Source organism: Hipposideros armiger, unplaced genomic scaffold, assembly GCF_001890085.2.
Source record: "Hipposideros armiger isolate ML-2016 unplaced genomic scaffold, ASM189008v1 scaffold_727, whole genome shotgun sequence".
NCBI lineage: Eukaryota > Metazoa > Chordata > Mammalia > Chiroptera > Hipposideridae > Hipposideros > Hipposideros armiger.
In genome coordinates this window covers 233,863-256,090 of record NW_017732077.1, presented here as the reverse complement: position 1 = coordinate 256,090, position 22,228 = coordinate 233,863, and the positions used below count along the sequence as shown (strand labels likewise).

The window sequence follows — 22,228 nt, the reverse complement described above, 5'->3', positions numbered from 1 at the left end:
TATATATATATATATATCTTCTGTGAATGAACTTCCCATATCATGATGTATTGAAGTTGATTCTTAAAATGCCTGTGTCACTGGGCTCAAAATTCTGGCATATCCCTATCCTGTTCATCCTTGTCACTTCTGTGCCTGGCACATATTTACTCCACAACAATTGCCTTCTTATAAAAGCCATATATGTTCAAAAAGAAAAAAAATAGTTAAAAGAACAAATCCTAAAATTCATTATCTCATGCCTCAAGTTTATATTCTTCCAAAATTTTTCCTTTTGTTTTGCAACTTACAAATCAATATGTCATTAACCTCTTCCATGTCCATGAGTATTCATCAGTAATATCAGTGACTGTATGAATCGATACATAATAATTTACATTCTGATCTCTCTGGACATTTAGGTCATCATAAGTTTATAAGTAGGTGAAATTTGACCTCCACTGACAAACAGAAGCTCCGATGGCAAGGTGGAAAATGGGCTTGGAGGAGTGAGATGTGTGTGGGCTGCTTTCATGGAGACCAGTGAGGGGCTATCACAATAGGCCAGGTAAGGAAAGTTGTCAGCCTAGTGGGAATAAAGGGACACCGGGCAGGATTGAGAGATACCTGGAGGGTGTCATGAGCAGGATCTGACAAAGTCATTTACATGACAATTGGGAGATGGATCGTGATGAGAGATGAGACTGTGGAAGATCAGAGACCACTGGAGAAAAATTTCAAGGCTAACTTGGACAGTTCATTCATTCATTCATTCATTCATTCATTCATTCAACATCTATTATTCCATTTCAACTTATACAATTTGAAGAATGAACATGACTTAGTCATATAATTTTTTGAGATGGAAGAAACTTTAGCAATCACTAGATATCATACCTTATCTTGAAATTGGTAAATATGAGACTAACGTGTTGTATAGGAGAAAGGATTTTGGAGTCTTGATTCTCCATTTCAATCTCTTGTTCAGACAATGGTGTGATTATCAACAAGTGCCTAACTTCTCTGAGTCTCATTATCTCCTCCATATAACTATAAATATACCTGCCATGCAAGTATAATTACATACATATATAATATTTAATCCCTTTCTCCATTGAATTCATAATTGTAAACCATTCAAGACAAATTTCAACCAATACATTTCTTAACAACTCTTGGGAAAAAAGCCCCCTGTGCCAACACAGGAAACATTTATTTTCCTGCTTTCCTGCTTCCTTACCAGGAAACTCTTTACTGAGACAGGCATATCTAATTTTAGTGCTAAAACTTAGCAAAATGCCACAAATACAAAGTGAAATCACAAAATATTGTGAGCCCTTTGAAGAAACAAAAATAAATAATTTATTCTTAATTTTTATATAAAATTAATCTATTTCTTACTTTGAAATCAAATGTAGTGTTTTATTTTTAAACATAGCCCCTCTATTAGTAAAATCGTAAAATTTGGCAGGTTCTTTTGGTTTTCCCCTCTTCCCTCAGTCTGTGATCTGCCTTTATTTCTTCTGCTCCCAACTCTCACTGACAGCACCTTGGCCTCAAGTTTCTGCACCTTCCCAAGCTGCCTCTGCCTGCCCAGGGCTTCTTTCCTGAGGACTCCCATTCCAACCTATCTCATATACTTAAGGCCCAGGACACCACTAACTTACTTACTTGGTAGAGACTGAATGAGTTATAATATTTATTTTAGAAGAAGTTGGCTTTTAATGCCTTAATTCAAACTACAGATTAAAACTTTTAGATAGCTTAGCTCTCAGATTGGAGGGGGGTGTCTGGGGGTAGGGCATGATGTTCCTTCATTTGCAGCACAACAGAAGTGTGAACACACCACACATAACTCCATGGATGTTATTCTTTTATGGCCTAACTCGCTTTCCACTTTGACATAAGTCAGCTACCACAGTCTGTGAGTGGCTCCACCCTTCCAATCCAAAGGAGTCAATTCAGAAATGGACATGAGCCAGTAGGTAAAATTTACATATAAACATTAAAATCTTGAAAATAGATTTGATTTTAGGAAAAACTAGATTGCATTCCTCAAGTAAGACATCACTTACCAACAACATAAAACTATCAAGCCAATTGTAGACTTCAAATGGCTCAATGGTCCCCAGCCAAGGCGCCTGGTATTTGGTATGAATAGCAGTGAACCCAATGTCAGTGACTGCAGGATGTGACAACGCGAAAGGGACGCTGATCCACTGTGACCAAAGAGTGACATTAGAGTGTTAAGCAACGGTTTTTAACTACTTAATATATGCAAGGTTTAGCCATCTAGTTTTTTTTTATTTCCTCATAGACCACATAACTCAGTAATTTGTCTTGTTCAAATAGAGAAGAACTTGGAATCATGTTCTCTGTGGAACATCATGAAATACTCATTTAGAAAAGTTAAAGTAACATATCATCTACTTCTGTGTTTAATTATATCAATTGTATCAACTGTAGGAGCAGTCACCAGAAACCTTTGGGGAGAAAACATTAAATTTGAGAACATTGTATATATTTATATTTAAACTTTTTGTTTTGTTTAAATAAAAATATGATATCCATCCATTAAAGTGACAGGAAAAGATTTGATTGAGAAATTGATGGATGAAACAAACTTTCAAGGTAGTCCCTGTACTAATAGGTAGAAGAAGAAGGAAGTGAAGGGACAGCTGGCCCAGGTAGAACAAGGCAAAAAGTAGAATATATGGGGCTGGGGGAAGGGGGTGTATGTGTGCGTGTGTGTGTGTGTGTGTGTGTGTGTGTGTGTGTGTGCGCGCGCACATCTGTTGGGTAAGAAGATTTGTTTGCATGGGGTTGGCTTAGGGAAACAGGAGAGATAAAGGTAGATAATGGAGAGAGACTTGAACTGCAAGATAAGTGATTTCTATATTGTTTTGTAGGCAACTAGAAGCTAGAGGAATTTTTTTCTGGGCTTTAAAAAGATTTTAGTAGAATTCCTTCTTCATTTTATTATCATAGATGTGAGCAGTAAGTTTAGAAAAAGGGAGGAGTCAGGAAGAGCAGAAGGAGGCAATTTATAACCCAGATAAAGGCCTGAAGTATAGTAATGATATTGGAAATATAAAGATATTGGTATTAAATAGGATGAAGAGAAATTCAACAGCCATTAGATTACAATAGGAAGAAGAGGTCAGAGGGAGGAAAAACTAACATATGAACTTCAGGTTTACAGTTGTAGAGCTCCAAGGATGATGATAAAATTAATAGAATTAGAAAATTTGAGAAGAGGAGATGGTTTTCACTGGCAGTTGATTAATTAATTCTGTACACATGTGTAGCAATTTGAAGCTTATAAAACAAACCATATTTGGCCTTTTATTCAGCCAATTCAAAAGGACCTTAAATAGTAACCAACAGAACTTGATCCCTTATCAATTTAGTTATATATTTTTTACAGCAGAAAACCACTGGAATATTTGCCCCTACATATTTGCCCCATCATCTTTATACTAGCACACATGATTTATGAACCTGTGTGTTTTAAGCTCTGGTTTCATGTAAAGCAATAAATCATAAATTAATAAATTCATCCCCTGGGGTTGTGTTTCGAAGAACATCAAGGGCATCCTTTATGAGAGTTGTCATTGCCAAATTAAACTTATCTCTGATATTCTGAACAGAAAGATATTTCTGGAAGTTTATAAGGCTGTTAAGAAAAATTCAGAATTTCGGTACTGGACACATGCTTTTAGAAATTTAAAAATAAAAAAGTAAAAGTCCTTGAACAAGTTAAATATTTTTCAGTTCAACTAAAATATAAGTGAATGAAATTTCATGAAATGCAAATAAAATGTCTAGGAGAAAAAAAGGAAATATTATAATCATTGCTAGCATATGTAAATTTATGGATAAACTATACTTATAATTGTACTCACTTTCTTTAAATTTTCTTCCTGTATATATTATTAGAGATGCTAGAAAGTAAAAGCAAAACAAAACAAAACAAAAAAATGGGTATGAGATCATTATTCATTTTCCATTTCTAAGTGCCTAGTGTAAACACTAAAATAGAGTGAAAGGCTTCTCCTTATGAGGAAAATCAAGAAAAACAAGAAGAATCAAGGATGCTTTGATTGTGCATGGGGAAATGAATCATGATCTCCAGTCTTGTCATGCTCTATCCATGGCCTTTGCAAAAGAGCATTCTCCCTATGGGATACACAACTGAGGTAATGTACATGTATGACCCCTTTACAGCCCCTAGCAAAAAGTGGACAAAGCATTTTCTTTATGCTTCCTTTATATGTCTTAGGTGTTGGAAGTTATTATATATATATATATATATATATATATATATATATATATATATATTTACAATCTTCCCATTTTGAGATGTGAGTTTGCAAAGGCTAAACAACGACTAAAATGTGTTCATTACACACAAAAGTGCTTTTCATGTAATACTAATAATGCTCATGTCTCATAATTTTCCAGTACTTTTTGTTTAATAAAACCCAAATAAGGGCCAGCCGAGTGGCTCAGTTGGTTAAGAGCTCACTCAAGAGTTTGAGCTCTGAGCAACAGCGGTTTGATTCCCTGCCTGAGCTGAGCTGCTGCTGAGCTACCAACAGGTGGCAGGATGGCTCAGCTAAAAAATAAAATTAAATAAAAAATTTAAAAATAATAAAACACAAATATATTACTTAATTGAATCTAGGACTTAGAAGCAATACATAATAAATATTTTAATGCCTTATATAATTCACCCTTTTCTTTGTTTTTAGGCCTCAATAGTGATGATTAATACTGAAACCCACAATACTCCCAATGGGAGAATGTCTATGCCCTATGAACACTCTTATGGATTAACCAACACTAATATAAGATAAAGTTAAGAGCTAAAACAGGTTAGCACCAACGTTTAAATTTCAACTTTGAGGAAAGTGTGTTTCCTTCAAAACTCAAGGAAAGTCACACATAAGTTTCCATAAAATGTAGACTTGAAGGAAAGGCTTAGACTTTCTAAGAATTAAACTGAAGGCACACTTTTCTGTCAAAATCTAACAAAACAACTATAGATTTAAATCCACTTAATTCATAAAGAAATTTAATATTTCATAGTATAGGACTTACTGTGATGAAAAATAACATTTCTATTAGTTTTTGCTGAGTTAGTATAAAATACCACATTATCTTTTACAAAAGAAGAAAAGGAAGGAAGGGAGGGAGGGAAAGAAGGAGGGAGGAAGGAAAGGAAGAAAGAAAAAATGAAAAAAAGAAAATCTGTGAGGGGCCCCACTTACCAGTCCTATGAAAATGCAAAAGAGCTGAACAACATCCGTGTAGGCCACGGAGTAGAGTCCACCCACCAGGGTATATAGAATGGCAATGAGTGCAGAGACGATGACAGAAACACGCACGTCTATGTCAATGATCACGCTTATGGTGGCTCCTGGAAGAAAGCAAACAAGAAAACAGTGCTGTGGTTCAGGTACTCAAATGGATTCTGGCTCATAAATAAAGACATTGTAAGTTCAGTGATAGCAGATATTTTCCCATGTGTCATATGAAATGGATTATAACAGCTAAAGTGAGTTTTCATATTAAAAAATTTTAATCTCTGTAAATTGAATAGCCATATATGTATTTATGTATATACATACAAGTATTTAAATTTTTTCTTTCTGAAATTAGTGTTTTGCTAACTTATGTGAGGACACCCACAAATCATGATATGATTACAGAATTCCATAAAATATACTAAATGTAATACTAATATAAGAAGTTGCATTAATTCCACCAATTATCTGAAACTCTGACTTAAACATATGCAATATATTTATTCACATCTATGAGCAAACAAACATAATCACCCATTTTCACATTTTACAATTAATTTTCATCTCCTTTTTTGCACTAACTCTGACCCCTGCTAGCTTTTATTAGATGACAGATGGTCTAACATACCAAGGTTTGAGACAAATTTGTAAGAGAAAATAATAAAATTGGTGAATCGCATCTATTAACTTTTTCTCTTTAACTTTGTGAAAAATCACTTTTATTTTATTTTATTGGTGGAGCATTCCAGTCCTGTTCCTAGAACACCAATGTATTGAATAGCCCTGTATTTCGACATATTTTTAATTAATTTTTATCATCAAAATTTTAAACCTGCCTTAGAAATCAAATTTATGTTTTTCTTACTTTATGACTTTTTTTATTGTATTGTTAGTGTCTATGTTTTCAGTGAGGATATTATGGTATGGACGGTTGGACCACTGTGGTTCTTGGATTGCCAGTTCAGAATTCACTTATTGCTTTACCCATTGTTCTCAAAAGCTGAAAAGTTTATATTTCTTATTATTAAACACAGCAATAGCGATGCTAACATACATGCAACAGAACTGTGATTTTTTTCTTTCATTAATTGAAATCTTATATTCTACTACCCATCTTCAACTGTGTGCTAATAGTGTATGCAACCCACCAGAGATGGAAATCTGTTATCTCAAAGAGAAATATAACATATTTTGATCTAAGAAACAATATAAAATATTTTTTAAGAAATTTTTTCTTAGTGCTTTGGCTCTGGTAATAAAATTAAATTACTTTCTTGAATAAAAACCAGGTAATAAAAGGAAAAACTTAGTAAGAAATTGGAGGATAAGATGAGGCCAGTTATTTCCAAGTGACTGACTGGATAATTGACTGAGTTGTTATATAGATATTTTACAAATTATTATTTTTTCGGAAATTATTTCATATTGAAACTTTAGTTGCAACTCTTGGCCATTTGTCCTTTGGTCTAGTTTTCTACTTTAATAATGAAATTTCTAAATTATATACCATGAATTATTAAAAGTCCAATTATTACCCTACCTCTTTTCAATGCTGTCTATATGTTATAGAAGAAAAATCTGGACTAGGATCCTAAATATTTGGGATATTAGTAGATGCTGCAATTCGGTTGTAACTCAGTGGTTTTAAAGAAGTCACCTACTTTTCTATCACTATTAAGAGTGAGATAAACTTTTTCCCTAAAATATTTTTTAAATAATTCCATCATTTGTAGTGAGTATAATCAAAGTTATGTTCCCAGATCTGCTTTGAAATGTTAGTTTGCTCAAGCAGCCATAAAAGTAAATATATTATAAATAAAGTTATAAAAAATTCACTGAATTTGAGCTGTCAGAAATATAAGTACTATATACATTTCTTTTAAAAGTTGTCCATTTATATCAAGAAGACAGTTTAAGATTCTCCTAGATTTCAATGGTGAACTATATACATTCACGGTAGGGGGGTAATAGATCTTATACTTGTCATTCTAAAGTATCCCAAGTTATTTCTAATAAACACTAACTTTGAATTATGTCCAACTATTATTTTTGAAGAAAATACAGATGTTAATTTAAAAACAGACACACATTATCTTTGTCAGTGTATACATTTCAAGTAATAGCAGTAATCTTTTCATATAAGTTGTTTGGTGTGTGTGTGGGTATATGTGTATAGAGAGACATTAATATATTTTCCATATATATTGACATACACAAATACACAAAAATAACTAATTGCAACAAAGTTCAGAGTTTAGTTGTTATGCTTTATATTTCCAAAATATTTTAGAATTCTTAGCTTATTAATTCTATTCTTCCTTCAGGGCGCTGTTATATAAATTGATCTTTATTCAGTGAGAGTGAATATTTTGTATTCTGTTAGATATTCAGCCCATGCCTTTTTGATATCTCAGCAGGCAGTTTGTTCTTAAAACCAAAATTTTCTGGTGTTGAAATCAATGACAAATAAGCTACAATTGCTTCTTAGCTACTGAGAGCAAGGTGGACAGGAGGTGCATTTTTACACATAATTTCATTAGAATATAAGTTCAGTGGTAGCTGTGGAGTATTGTTATCTAGCATCAGGAAAGTGCATCATTTTTCACTGAGTTATTACTGTATTTTATAACTATCAAATTATCTTCTTTTCTACAAGTCTTTCCTTCATTGGATAGCTGGAGACCAAGAAAATAAGATAGGATTGTATAGGGGTTTGAGAGAGAAAGGAATGAAAGGTAGTGTAAACTAAGGTCTGATATTACAGAGGCCAGATCTGATGATAATACTGAAACCAGAATATATAGCATAGAAAAACAATTCATCTTATCTTACTTTTGTTTTGACCATTTAAAGTCTAGCTATAGACTTAAACTTTTTATTTCCACTTGTAAGAACAGATGGAGAGTAACATATATGAATGACTGGATGTCAAACATTGACATAACTCACTGAGGAAGGTTGTGAAACTTCCAACTTTGTTGATCTTCAAGAAGGAACACAACACTCAGTAGGATGATTTAGATTTCCTCTTGATCAAAAGGGAGGTTCCTGAGCCTGAACATCTCCCATGATTCCATGGAAATCTCTTGTTTTCTAAATCTTATCAGTGGGCTGAGAATCCAGGGGCCAAAGATAGGTTGTCCTTAGTGTTAATTTATCTTAGCAATAGGTTAGATCCTAAAGAGTCTAAGCTCATTTTCTAGATCCCTAAACATGTCTAAAACCCAATACTTTATGATGTAACAGAAATAGACTGAGAAAAAAAGTAACATTCTTTTTGTCTCTTTTGAAGTAAATATAGCCATATATGGTGTATTCATTCATTTGTTGATTGGGTTACAACTGGTAACAAAATGAAAGTCCTGCCTTCAAGAAATTTATAACCCCTTTTGTGAGGTTGGAAAGTGGGCATGAAATAGATAAACAGGCATGTGACCACACAAAGTGACAAGTCCAATGTAAACAAAATTTCTTTTGCCTAAGGAAGCCCATAGGAAAGGCATCCAGCAAGTTCAGATGATGGCTCTGAGGAAGTGACATTGATGAGAATACATGAAGGACAATTGCTGGTTAGCTAGGCAGATGAGAGAAAGGAAAGAGGAGAGATGAGTCCAAAGCAGAGGGCACCAGGGCTTGCAAAGTGTCAGTGGCAAGAGAGGAAGACTACAGTTCTAGAAGAAGGAAGGAGGAGGGAGGAATGATGAGAGGAGCAAATCAGAGGCCAAGTCCTGAAAAGCCTATGAGCCTGGTTGAAAAGTTTGGTTTTAAGAAGGAAAGGGACACGATCAGATTTGCATTTTAGAAGGAAGAGTCTGGCCACCATGTGGAGACTACAGGAGGGCAAGCAGAACTGTAGGCAGAGAGATAGTTGCTTTAATCCAGGTGAGGAAGGCTGGGGGTGGCCTGACCTAAGGCTGAAGAAAGTAAAGTTGTGGGCCTGACATTCAGTTAATCAGAGAAATGCAGCTAGAGCAGCGTTTCATTGCTCCTTACCTAAGGCAGAGAAAATGGCTGCAGCCCAGAACATTTCTCCCATTAGCGCAGGAATAAATAGGAGCCCGCCCATGCGTTTTCCATAGATCTGCTGAAATGGGTCTAACATGGTCACATATCCCTTGGAACGCATAGGTTTTGCAAAGAACAAACCACCTAAAAAAAATGGAACAAGTGTTTATGAGAAAACAAAACATTCATAAAGTAGTAGTCTTTGTCAACCTTTTACTATGCTATAATTTATCAATGAAAATGAATTTTTTAGAATATCTTATATGTGTTGAAGAACCAGTTTGAAACATCTTGTGAATACACAACCAAGGAATATTTAACAATCAAATGCAAATTTCTTAATACATTTATCATTGTATGCATCCAAAGGATTATTGAATGGTATGTCTGAGGTAGGCCTGTGGGTTGAAAATCATAGACCAACACAGCCTTCACAAAAATATTTGGATGGATTTGTATCACCTGGCATTGCAAGCAGTTATTTCAATTAAGCACAAGATTTAGTAAAAATATTTTAAGTGCAAAAATAAGTTAGGAATTCTGTTATATAATATTCTTTACCTTTTATTAGTTTGATTTATAAGAAGAAACTCAGGTAGAATTCATGTTGATTCATTTTTAGTGGTATATCCACATTATTTTTGAAAGGAAAAACAAATATGATTATGTTAAAAAATTCACTGTTCTGATAGTCATAATATCAAGGGTTTTTAGGTTTTTTTTCATATTCCATAATCAAGAGATCAAATAATCTAAGCATGAGTGTTACTAATTTCTGGCAACATCTACTTAGAGATTTCTGGCAACATTTTTCCACAATAATTACTTACATTGTTTGACTTGTTATTTCACTTGTTATTTTATTGCTTTACTGAGTGTTTCACTGAAGTTTGAACTTTCACTTACCTAAAATCAGACTAAGAGAATATCCGATCGGTGCCTGAGCCCAAACTAGACCATAATCTGGTGCATATACTGCTTCAGCTGTCCCATTGATGTAACCTCCTCCAACCCAGGTGGCTGAAATGGAATGAAAAGTGAGGCAAAGACACTTTCATACCTGTCATACTTTAGATTTGCTCAGTCTAACATAACGACAGTTAGCCTCATCTGGCTATTGAGCACCTGACATGTGGCTAGTCTGAATGAGATGTTCTGTGAGTGTAAAATACACATTGGATTTCAAAGACAGCATGGAAAACTAAATGTAAGATGTCTCAATAATTTTTTGATTACATGGTGAAATGAAAACATTTTCAATGTACTGAGTTAAATACATCATATTATTTGTATTAATTCACCTATTTTTTTCTGTTTTCTAAAGTGGTTTGTAGAAATTGAACATTACGTTTATGGCTCACATTATATTTCTATTGGATAGTGTTGCTCCCACATGTTTTCTAAATCCATTTAATCATCACTGCTTTTTTCTTTATTTTTATTAATTTTTTTAAGTGAGTCATCCTGCCACCTATTGGCAGCTCAGTGGCAGCTCAGCTCTGGCTGGGAATCCAACTGGCAACCCTGTTGCTCAGAGCTCGCATTCTTGAGCAAGCTCTTAACCAACTGAGCCACTTGGCCGGCCCCCTCATCACTGCTTTTAAATAATATTATTATACCATAAAGTCTGAGATCATATACAATATATTATATGACTATTTATATTCTAAATAAAACTACAACTTTTCCCCCACCCTCCATCCATAATATGGGTCGTGTCTTTATTTCAAGGTCCTTCTTTTTAATTGTATTGATCTTTTCACATCGATCATGACTATTGTCCTCAAGGAGTGGTATGTGTGTGCATGTATGTGTGCACGCACGTGTGTGTACTTTTTATTAACAGAGCCACTTTGAATCATAACTAAGTTGTACTTACTACCTTAAATTGTTAAGAGAGTGAAGGGAGGAGAGATGACACTTTTACTCCAAGGTGTTCTAAAGTGAACTTACCTTTTCCCTCTTTCCCTCTCTCTTCCCAAGTACCCAACCTACATTTAGGGCCTAGACTAACATTCAGAAGAATTTAAAATGTTAATTCCATATCCACTTGCAATTCTTTGTTCTATCCTGGGTCTTTAGTAATATATTTGATATTTCATACAGAATAATAAGAAATATTTCTTTAGATACTATTTAATAAAATTTCTGTAGCATAATAACTGAAGAGGTAGGTCAAGGAACACCCCCCCTAAAAACCCACATTTTGGTTAAACAAGGTTGGGAATGATCTATAAACTATACCATTTGTCTGAAAAGACAATATAATATTTGAGTCTTGATGAAATACTGAAGTCAATGGCACACTTAAATCTCTACAGTTTATATCCTTTTAAGAGTATAGTAAAAATATTTACAATAATCCCTAGGTAGAATTTGTGTAAAATTATGAAGAACATAGGCTGGCAAGAAGCTTATCAGGTATGAGATTGAATTCTAAGCTGTATTGTCCAATTTCATTCTGAAAAATTCTCTAAAATCTCACAGTTAAAATCTAAGTAAAATTTTAAAAATATGTATATGAAACTATAGAAGACAAGTGTTTTCTGTTGTGTTCATGCCAAAACCTGTCTGGCTTTTAATCCAAATACAAAGCAAAGAAGAAAGAATATTTTGGGGTTAATACTATTTTTTAAAGGTTAACATAAAAAGACCTTCTGCAACGGGATTTTAAATATATTTAAATGAAAAGTTTATATACAAAATCCTAAAGTAGACAAATGTGTATTTAGCAACCACTCTTTGTCGTCAAAGTAGCTTTTACATGGGTGTTAACACATAAAAAATGCTATTATCTGTTTTGTTTTGTTTTCATTCTAAGCCCTGATGTAAAAGGTTCTCGGTCCTCACCCCAGTGGGTGTGTAACTAAGACCTGAAGAAATGAGTTCTCCCAGACACAGAATCTGAGGCTTTATCTTCCATATTCCTGCTAAGAAACTGGAACTACTAACAACACTTCAGCCATGTTTCATTGCATAAAGTAAAATGGTCTGATGGTCTTACAAACACAAAGCTTATTAGTGATCATTTTTCATTGTGTAGGTCTCCTCTCCATTGTCCAGAAAGAAAATTGGTGCCTGAATGATTGCAAATATTATAGAAGTGAAGATTTAGTTACTTGTTATGATTAAAGGCCCTCCATTCCATCAAGCTAGTCCCGTCTACACCAGAATTTGCTCTGCATGTTTGTATGTTTAATGTTAGATTCATGAGTGAGAACAAGAACTCTTTTAAACTATATGCATTTTATATTTCAATCTTTATTCTTTATCAAATATATGCAATTTATGAATCTGACAATGTTTAAATAATATGGTTCATATTTTAAATGAATTATGTTATTGACCAAGGTTCTTTTAAGCTCTGTGAGATTAAAAAAAACAAAATTAAACTAAGCTAGACCATGACACTTTATAAGAAACATTATAATTCAAGTTTTTTTCTATATAACAGTCTATTAGATTGAAAAAATCACTCTAAATGATAAAAGAACAAATTCTGAAATATTATCTTTATGGCCATAATAAGTATAATGTTAAACTAGAGTACCAGAACATTATAATAATTTACAATGAACAAAATACTTTGATATACAACAGCTCATTTATCCTTTTCAACATTTTTTTCTTGAGTGAAATCAACCACCTTGTTGTTTTGCTTTTCTTCCCATTTTTCTTTGGAATTGGGGAAATATGAGGGAAATAATTACAATGTTTTAATCTACTTCAGATACCAGTATCAGATCGGGATCTTTCGGGGAAAGAAGAAATGCTTTAATGAAAAATGAATACGAAAATACCAAGTTGTGCACACTGTTCATCCATAGGTGGATAATAAGAGAAAAAATATTGGGAAATCTGTGCCAGCATTTCAGTAAATTTATCTGCAGATGATGGGTAGGTTTATGGATGATTCTTATTCTTTGTGCTTTTATAGTTATCTAATTTTATATATTAGGCATCAGCATCATAGAAAATATTTTGCACAATACAATTTGTTCTATGTGTATGTGTATATAAAAAGAGAGGGGGGTAAAAAAAGACCTCTTTACAACTGCTTACCTTTGTAACAATAAATACATACATAGATACATACATACATACATAAACAAAAAGAGACCAGCTAGAGGAGATGTGGTACATTGTGGAGAGGCGCTGGGTGTGGCTGCTAGAGGACCTGGGCTTGGCTCTGACTCTGGCCTTTGTTAGTCCTGTAACTCTGTGTCTTCACAATAATCCCAGACCCCTTTTGTAGCTCAAATATAAAGATCTTTATAAAGACCAAATGAAAGCAGGTACAAAATTGGCCAAGAGTTTAAAAATAAAATGAGATTACCTGAAAGATAAAATCTATAGTTCACAAATTATTCTGGAATATTGTAGGTTTCAGATGGCCAAACAGGCATGCAGTCTTCACAGATTGGTTTGGTAAAGTATTTCACAGAAAGAGTGAATCATTTAAAACAGCACTTCAGGACTGAAATTGGCCATCATTTGGATATGGTTTTCAATGGGATACTTTCCAATGAGCACTGAGAGCTCCTGTTAGTATGGGTTTTGCTGCTGATGTTTACAAACCTAGTAAAACTCTAAAATGAATGGTGTGTTGTTAGTAAATATATCTCAAATAATATTAAAGATATAATTTAAATTGTTTTTCTGAAATATTTTCAATTACCAAAAAGAATACAAACGAGAAACAAGTCACCACTTAAACAGAACCCACTCTGGACAAAGAATAGAATATCGGTCCCTCCTAGCTCAGAGAAGGTTCGAGTGGGAGAGAGCTGCAGATGGTGTCAGAGGGATTCCTGTTAGGACACGCCCTAGGTTTTGTTTCCTTTTATATCAAAGTTCCTGGAAATGTTTTCTTTCAGTGCTATGGATTTCTAATATGTGATTGTCTTCCTGTAAGGAAATTAGTTTATTAAATGGGAGAATTAGGTTTCAAAAGAGGGCATCGATCAATTCGAAATTGTGTTGCTCCCAAATTGATTTATTGTTTGAAACCATCACTAGTTAGTGTTCATTGATATTCATCATTTAAGACAACTCAAAGTCACAACTTCATGTCTGTATTAATGAACAAGATGAGATACTGACTGTATCACATTTATTAAAAGATACATAACTTGTTAGACTAAGACACTTTTGTGCTTTCCTCCCCCCCTTTGTTTGTCCTGTTTCCACCCACTACACAGCCCAGGTAGCCCAGATTTGTTTCCTTGATATTCTGCCCAATGGTTTAGTATAAAATCATTTTAAGTCCTAATGAGCTGAACCATTTTACTTTTGTTTTTAAGTAAAATTACTTTTTAAAAATATAAATATTGAACATAAAAAACCCCTCAAAAGACAAAGAGTAACATTTGCTTTGTCTGAAAAGCCAAGGCAGGGTGAGTGACTGAGCTTACCTGTCATCGTAAATCCCCCCACCAGCAGACCAATGTCTCGGCCACCAACTATGATGGCCTCGCTGCGCTCTTCTGCACTGCCGCTGTTTTTAGTTCTCCAGGCAGCCCATATTCCAACCAGTAATATCAGAAGATAGAAGACGATGATAGCTATCAGTCCTTCCACGTGGAAAGCCATTTTTATCCAGGGGTTTGGAATCTTCCGCAGCTGGCTACCTCATTAAGATTTCTGAAGAAAATACAGCAGTGCATTATAAACCAGCCAAGCACACATTGGCAGCCAGGAATAAACCAGCTGGCTCAGGAGAGAGCCTGTGCCATGTAAAGAAAAAGTACACTGAAATCTCAGGTTAAACTAGCAGTTACCAACAAGTGTCCATTATATTATTCTATTTAACAACCTAACATTGTTTTGAGCATTCAAGAAACAAAATAAAATAAATAAATAAGTAAATAAATAAATAAATTACTTTTAAAAAATGTAATCCTAATCATTTTGTGTTTAATAAATTATTTGAACATAACATTAACCCTGTCTTGTACCTTCATTCTGTAACTCAGTCAAGAAATAGATATAAAGAGTATACCTGAAATTGCTTTTTGGAAGTAATTACTCAATCTAGAATTATTCAGTAAAGTAAAAAGAAAAAAAACACTACAATGAGAATCTAACGTATTCATTCTTTCATTCATTCTTCTGTCCCTTCTCACAAACAATGTCAGGGAATAGTTCCAAAAGTAGTATGACATGCAAATATCTAGAAAAAAAAAACTTTAGGAAAATCAATTAAAAAAAAAACATCAACTCCAGTTTTCAACAAGTGTCTGTGGTTCAAGTTTCTGTAGAAACTAAAGATGTCATGTTGTTTAATGGGTCCACCCTTTTGATCACTTTTCTTCCCCATCCATTGTCCTTTCCTTTCATCTTCCCTAACTCCCTCAATGGTCCATACAAAAAAACGACTTAAAAATACATAAATGCTTAAAAACATAACAAAGGTCAATGGTATTCAAAACAAGACTATTAAAAGACAGATGTCAAGTTCTAATGCCTTCATTTTCTGGAATTCTTGTTCTCTGTTGCTTCCCCAACCCTCACCTCCCTCCCCCCCCCCATTACCACTGCTATTTCATGCACCCCAGTTCACACAAACACGTTTCTGGGGGAAAACTCAGATATTTGTGCCCGCAGGTGGGTAATGAGACCTTGGGCAAAAGAACTAGCCTCCCTCGCATTCAAGGGGAAGCAAAAGAATCGCCGGTGGGCTTGATGGGCTCCGCCTTTGTGTGAGCAACCTAACCGGGAAGTTCTTTCTCCGGCCAAGGCCGGGTGCTACCTGGGCCCCCGCTGTCCCTCCTGGGCCCCCTCTGCCCATCTCCTGCGCCCGGACTTTGTCTCTCCTGCAACCAGACTTTCCAGCCGTTCGCACCCGAGAACCATTAGTGCCAGATATTGAACCGTCAACGCGTCCGAACCGAGAGGCACAAGAGCCGCGTCCCACCACTCTGAAAACGCCCTGCTCGGTGCCCACTGCGTCCGGGAGGGAGCGGCCCCGACGTTCCTGGGATGCCAGCTCCGCGCCTACCTGGAGTGGTCGCCGCGCGCGTAAGCGCTCCGCGGGGTCCGGCTGTTCCGCGGACCGCCGCCCCCCGGAAACCGCGGTGGCGGGGGGCTGCAAGGGTGCAGTGTGGAGTATGGGTGTGTGCCAGGGTGTGATGGGAGGGGGTGGGCAGGGGTGCACAGAGGCGGGGGCAAGGCCAGGCGCCGGAGTCGGGATCCCCGCGGTTCCTCGCGGGGCTTCTCCACGGACCCGAGCGCGCACGGAGCTGACAGGTGTGGGCGCCAATGGAGGGCGCGGGGCGCGGGGCGAGGCGGCGATCGATCCCAGTATTGGCAAAAGTCCCCTTTATAAGGACGGCCGGCGGGGGCGATCGTCAGAGCTTAGGAGCGGACGTCAGAGGAAAGTGGTGCTGGGGCGGGTGCTGGGGACAGTGCCCTCACGAGCAGGGTGGGTGTGGGGGTGCTCAGGCAATGGGGGCCAGAGGAGATGGGGCCCAGCCTGGGCTCTGGGCCAGCGCAGCGGCGTTGTCCCAGTCCCTGACGGATGAGAGGCGGGTCCTGCCACTCGTGCGTCCCTCCTTCAGGAGAGAGGGCGTGATTCCCTAGGGTCATTTCCAATTCTAACTTCTCACGACTCCGGTTGGAAACAGGAAATGGGGAGACTGGGAGGGTGTCAGAAAATTATGTTTTCAGATAGAGCTGCTGGAAGTCCTATAGAGAGGAGGGGTCCAGGGTTCTCCTCTTCCCAGGCTTCACCCCGAATGGTTTCTTGAGGCATTTCTCACAGAGAGCAGAGGGACGCTTTCCCACTGCCCCCCAGGGGGCCTCGGAGAAGTGGGGGAGGCTGATTTCGGCTTCCTTGGAGATGGGTTCTATGAAGGAGACATTTCAGTAACGTTTCAAAAGTCATTTTTAAATTCACACACCTTCCACTTAAAAATGGTATCAAAGTGAAAGACTATAGGAGTTATCCAAAATAATTGACATTATCACATAAGCCAGACAGGGTAGCTTTCCTTGTGGAGCCAGCTAGGTTGCTTGCCCACCAAAATGTCTTATTCCGGTATTACAAAGCTTTTCCTAAATAAGTTTAAAATATCTACCTATGTACACCTAGACATCTATATTTACCTAGGCTATTTATATATTCATGGATATAGTTACATATCTATAGCTATGTTTACACACACATAAATATAGCCACTTTCTCACTTCTTTCCATATTCCACCATGCCAGTGTATTAAACAGCAAAATATAAAAATCTAATAATTGATAGTGTAAGTAAGAGCATTTTCTATTGTCCACCTCTCTCTAGGCAAAATTCTAGACCATCCCCATTTTCCTACACTGGATATGGAAATGAGCCTTCGAGTTTTTATCACTACTCCTTTTCTTTGTTCTCTGGAGAAACAATAACTGTCCACCCACCTTTGTGTGAGATTAGGGAGTTTATGGAGGTCAGACAGAACAGACAGGACCGAGGGCCTACATGCCAGCTAACTCATCTGGTATGATAGCTCTTTCTGCTTTTCTTGAAAAGGCTTAGATAGCCTTTCAACATAAACCCATTTTTACTTGGAAGGGTAATGGATTTACGCTACCTTATGTAACAAAGAGAGGGAATTTTATATAATTACTCAAGTGTTTTTTCAAAGAGATTCAACCATTCATTTTGTTTTTGACAGTTATAACTCAATTTCTGATTCTGGACTTGGCTACAGGTTAATTTATGTGTTACCTACCAGAATATACTTAAGGTGATGGTAACAAAAACTTAAGGTGGTAGCAGGCAGGCATAGGCAATGACAGCATGTAAAACAGTGCCCAAGGCTAAGGTGAGGAAGCTATACTCAAAAGCAAAGAGGAACAAAAGAGGTGGCTGTCCTCAGAGAAATATCACCAAGGCTTTTAGGTATAAGAATCAGGAATGCAGCCAGGACACAAGTCTCTCTTTAGGGCCCACGTAATCCACTTTAAGAACCCAGACTTGTCAGAATCTAGATTCAGTGCCAGATCTGGGAAGGTACAATGACCTTGAAGGTGGCCAAAAACATTCTGACCTGGCAGAGCAGCTGTCCTTCATCACAAAAAGCCCCAGCTGAAAATAACAACTGCTGATGTATTTATTGAGTCTACTTCTGTGGAGACATTGCCTCATTTGCCAAGTCTTCTGAGCTTCTGTGTCTGACCTAAGGATGACAGTGCATGCGAATTTTCGCTCCACGATGTATCCTCCCAGGCAGCCATTCCTTTTTATTCAGTATGTACCTCTTCCTCCACTCCCCTGAGAATAGGTGATCATGCTTGGAGTTCAAGAAATGCAGGTCATTGGAAGATCAATTGAAGCTTTGTGGGATAAAAAGCAGGTTTTGCATTTCCAAATCACTTATTTTATTTAAGATACATTTTCTAAGTGTTTTTTATGTTCTGATTATGGTCCAAAGTAGTGAGAAACATATAGGAAATTATATAGACCCTACCTTCAAGCTACTTATCATCAGTGAAAAGAAAGCAAAAGCTCTACTTCAGTATACTGTTATAAATGCTGGGAAAGCTGTGTCCTATCTATACACAGATCTTAGGGAAATCACAAACAAAAGACCTTAACCAGATTGGAGAAAGGGGAGATTTACTTATTCAACAAACACATGGTGAGCACCCACTATGTGCCAGGAATTGTCATAGGTGCTAGGTATATACCCAAATGACTGGAACAAAAAGACCCCTGTCCTCAATGAGCTGACAGTCTGTACAACCTTGCTATTCAAAGTATGGTCCATGGAACAACAGCATTGGCATCATCTTTTCTTTTTTATTGTAATAACCTTGGTGATTTGAGAGGGACATCACTTGACATACATGTATTGAACATGACTCCGATATGAATTAAAATGCATAATGAGATTTCTGGACATCTATTTTCCTTAAGTTATTATCCATCATAATGTCCCAGTTTCCTCATACAATTTTTACTTGAATCTTTCATAATTTTAATTGATTGCCCTTGGCTTCAATTGCAATTTTGGCCAGTGTTTTCCAAACCAGAGTGATCATCACAATCATAGAATGCTTGTAAGTAGAAGATTCTAGGGTCTCATAGCAAAGATTATGGTTCAGTAAATCTTGGGCATCTTTTTTTAATATACTTTATATTTTTAAGAGCAACACTGAGCAGAGTTTATTTCCAATATACTCCCTGCCCCACTCATGCATTGCCTCCACCATCGATAGCATCCCCTATTAGAATGGTACATTTGCTATAATGGGTGAACCTACATGGACACATTGGTACCCAGAGCCCACAGTTCACATTAGGGTTCACTCTTGGTGTACTTTCATTGGGGAAAAATGTATAATGATATATCCACCATTACAGTATCATGCAGAGTAGTTTCACTGCCCTAAACGTTGTCTGTGCTCCATCGATTCATCCCTTTTTCCCCACTAACCTGTAGCAACCACTGATCTTTTTACTGTCTCCATAGTTTTGTCTTTTCTAGAATGTCATATAGTTGGAATCGAACAGTAAATAACTTTGTCAAATAAGCTTCTATCAATTAGTAATGTGCATGTAAGTTCCTTCTATGTCTTTTCATGGCTTGATAACTCACTTTTTTATTGCTGAATAATATTTCACTGTCTGTATGTACCATTTTATTTATCTACTCACATACTAAAGAATATTTTAGTTGCTTCCAAGTTTGGGCAATAATGAATAAAGCTGGTACAAACATCTGTGTGCAGGTTTTTGAGTGGACATACGTTTTCAGTTCCTTTGGGTAAATACCAAAAAGTGTGATTGCTGGATCATATGGTAAGAGTATTTTTAGTTTTGTAAGAAACTGTCCAACTATCTTCCAAAGTGGCTATACCATTTTGCATTCCCACCTGCAATGAATGAGAGTGTTCCTATTGTTCCACATCCTCACCAGCATTTGGTGGTGTCAGTGTTCTGAAGTTTGGTCTTTCAAATAATTGTGTAATGGTACTGTATTTTTATTTTAATTTGTATTTCTCAATGATGTATGATGTGGAGCATCTTTTCATGTGCTTATTTGCTATCTATATCTCTTTGGTAAGGTGTCTTTTAAGGTCTTTGGCCCATATTTTAACCATGCTGCTTGTTTCTTATTGTTAAATTTTAAGAGTTCTTTGTGTCTTTTGGATGAAAGTCCTTTATCAGATATGTGTTTTGCAAATATTTTCTCCCAGTCTATGGCTTATATTTTTATTCTTATGACAATGCCTTTTTGCAGAGCAGAAATATTTATTTTAATGAAGTCCAGCATATCAATTATTTCTTTTGTGGATTGTGCCTTTGGTGTTATATCTACAAAGTCATCTTTATACCCCAGGTCATCCACATTTTCCCCTATGTTATCATCTAGGAGTTTTGTCATTTTGACTTTTATATTGAGGTCTATGATTTGTTTTGTGTTAATTTTTGTGAAGGGTGTAAGGTATGTGTCTAGATTTTTTGGTTTTTTTGCTTATGGATATCCAGTTGTTCCAGCACAATTTTTTGAAAATACTATCTTTCCTTAATTATAGGGCCTTTACTCCTTTGTCCAACATCAGTTGACTTCATTTATGTGGTTCTATTTCTGGGCTGTCTATTCTCTTATATTGATCTGTTCATTCGTTCACCAGTGCCATACTGTCTTCATTGCAGTAGCCCTATAGTAAGTCTTGAAGTCAAGTAAAATCAGTCCTCCAACTTTGTTCCTCTCCTTCAATACTGTGTTGGCTATTCTGAATCTTTCACTTCTCTATATAAACTTTAGAATCAGTTTATCAATATCCACAAAGTAACTTCCTAGGATTTTGATTGGAATTTCATTGAATATATAGATCAACTTTGGAAGAGATAACACTTTGATAATATTTAATCTTCCTAGCCTATCCATGAAGTTGGACTATCTCTCCATTTATTTAGTTTTTTATTTCTTTCATCGGGTGTATGTAGATTTCTTCATATAGATCTTGCACATATTTTGTTAGATTTATACCTGCTTCCTTTATTTGGGTGCTAATGTAAATGGTGTTGTGTTTTTAATTTGTTTCCCCTTGTTCATTGTGGGTATGTAGAAAAGCAGAAATTTTTTTCTTTAACCTTCCCTATTGACTCTGTTGACTAGCTAGGTTTGGGGAATCTTGTGTTCCAGAGTGGAAAGAGTTTTGAATTCAAAACGGACAACTTTAGTTCACATTTTCTTGTCATGGGATAGTCAGCAAGTTAATCTGTCTTCTTTGAGTTTTAATTGTCTTTTCTGTAAAGTGGGAATAAGAAATGTGCAAGGTTACTTTGATCTTATAGGAACATGAGGATTAATTGAGATGGTATATTTGAAAACACTAAGTGCAACACATATTTCCCCACTGATGTTTCATACAAGATAAGCAACTGCTGCTTAGACAGCTCCCATTGCTGCACTGGTTCATGTCGAAGCCTGCTGATGTTTCAGCCTCTGGTTCATTCCACAGCTAGTGCATGAGTAAATGTAACTGCCCATTTCCTTGCCTAATGGTAAAGAAATGTTTTGTTATTAACCTCATAGGTGCTTCAGGAGTTCATATATTCTGTGAACCACATTACAGATGAAGGTTTAGATGCTACTTCTTAACCAATTTTTAACTAAATCCAATTTATACCCTTGTAGGTAGGGTTGGGAGAGTGACACTAATCCACTTTCATGGAGATACATGTGAAAGAGATCCAACTTCTTCTTCTTCTGCCTGACACTCAACTTCACCAACAGTTCCCAGCAACTTTTCAGTGACATCCTCTTCCCCTTGGCCACCTCATATAAGGCTAATTCCTTTTCATTCTTTTAAACTCAGATAAGACATGGATCCAAGACAGCATTCATGATCCCTGTCCATGCCCAGACTGGGTAAAGTGTCCCTCTTTGAAACTGTTGTCCCATGGCACTTACCACTACATAACAATTGTTTACAA

The 22,228-nt window shown here is 36.3% G+C and overlaps 1 protein-coding gene across 2 annotated transcripts in view; it reads right to left on the bottom strand.

Moving 5' to 3' along the window:
• The window catches only part of SLC5A7 (solute carrier family 5 member 7), a 30,875-nt gene extending 14,212 nt beyond the window's left edge, over positions 1–16,663 (bottom strand). The window contains exons 1-6 of one of the 2 annotated variants that reach the window (XM_019627267.1): positions 16,294–16,663; positions 14,708–14,936; positions 10,200–10,313; positions 9,282–9,437; positions 5,253–5,401; positions 2,055–2,198 (exon numbers count right to left, since the gene is read on the bottom strand). In XM_019627267.1, coding sequence (XP_019482812.1) covers positions 2,055–2,198; positions 5,253–5,401; positions 9,282–9,437; positions 10,200–10,313; positions 14,708–14,885 — 741 coding nt within the window. In that variant the 5' untranslated portion in view covers positions 14,886–14,936; positions 16,294–16,663. The remainder of the gene's footprint in view (positions 1–2,054; positions 2,199–5,252; positions 5,402–9,281; positions 9,438–10,199; positions 10,314–14,707; positions 14,937–16,293) is intronic. The other variant, XM_019627268.1, reaches the window with a different exon arrangement.
• Between the last annotated feature and the right edge of the window lie 5,565 nt (positions 16,664–22,228).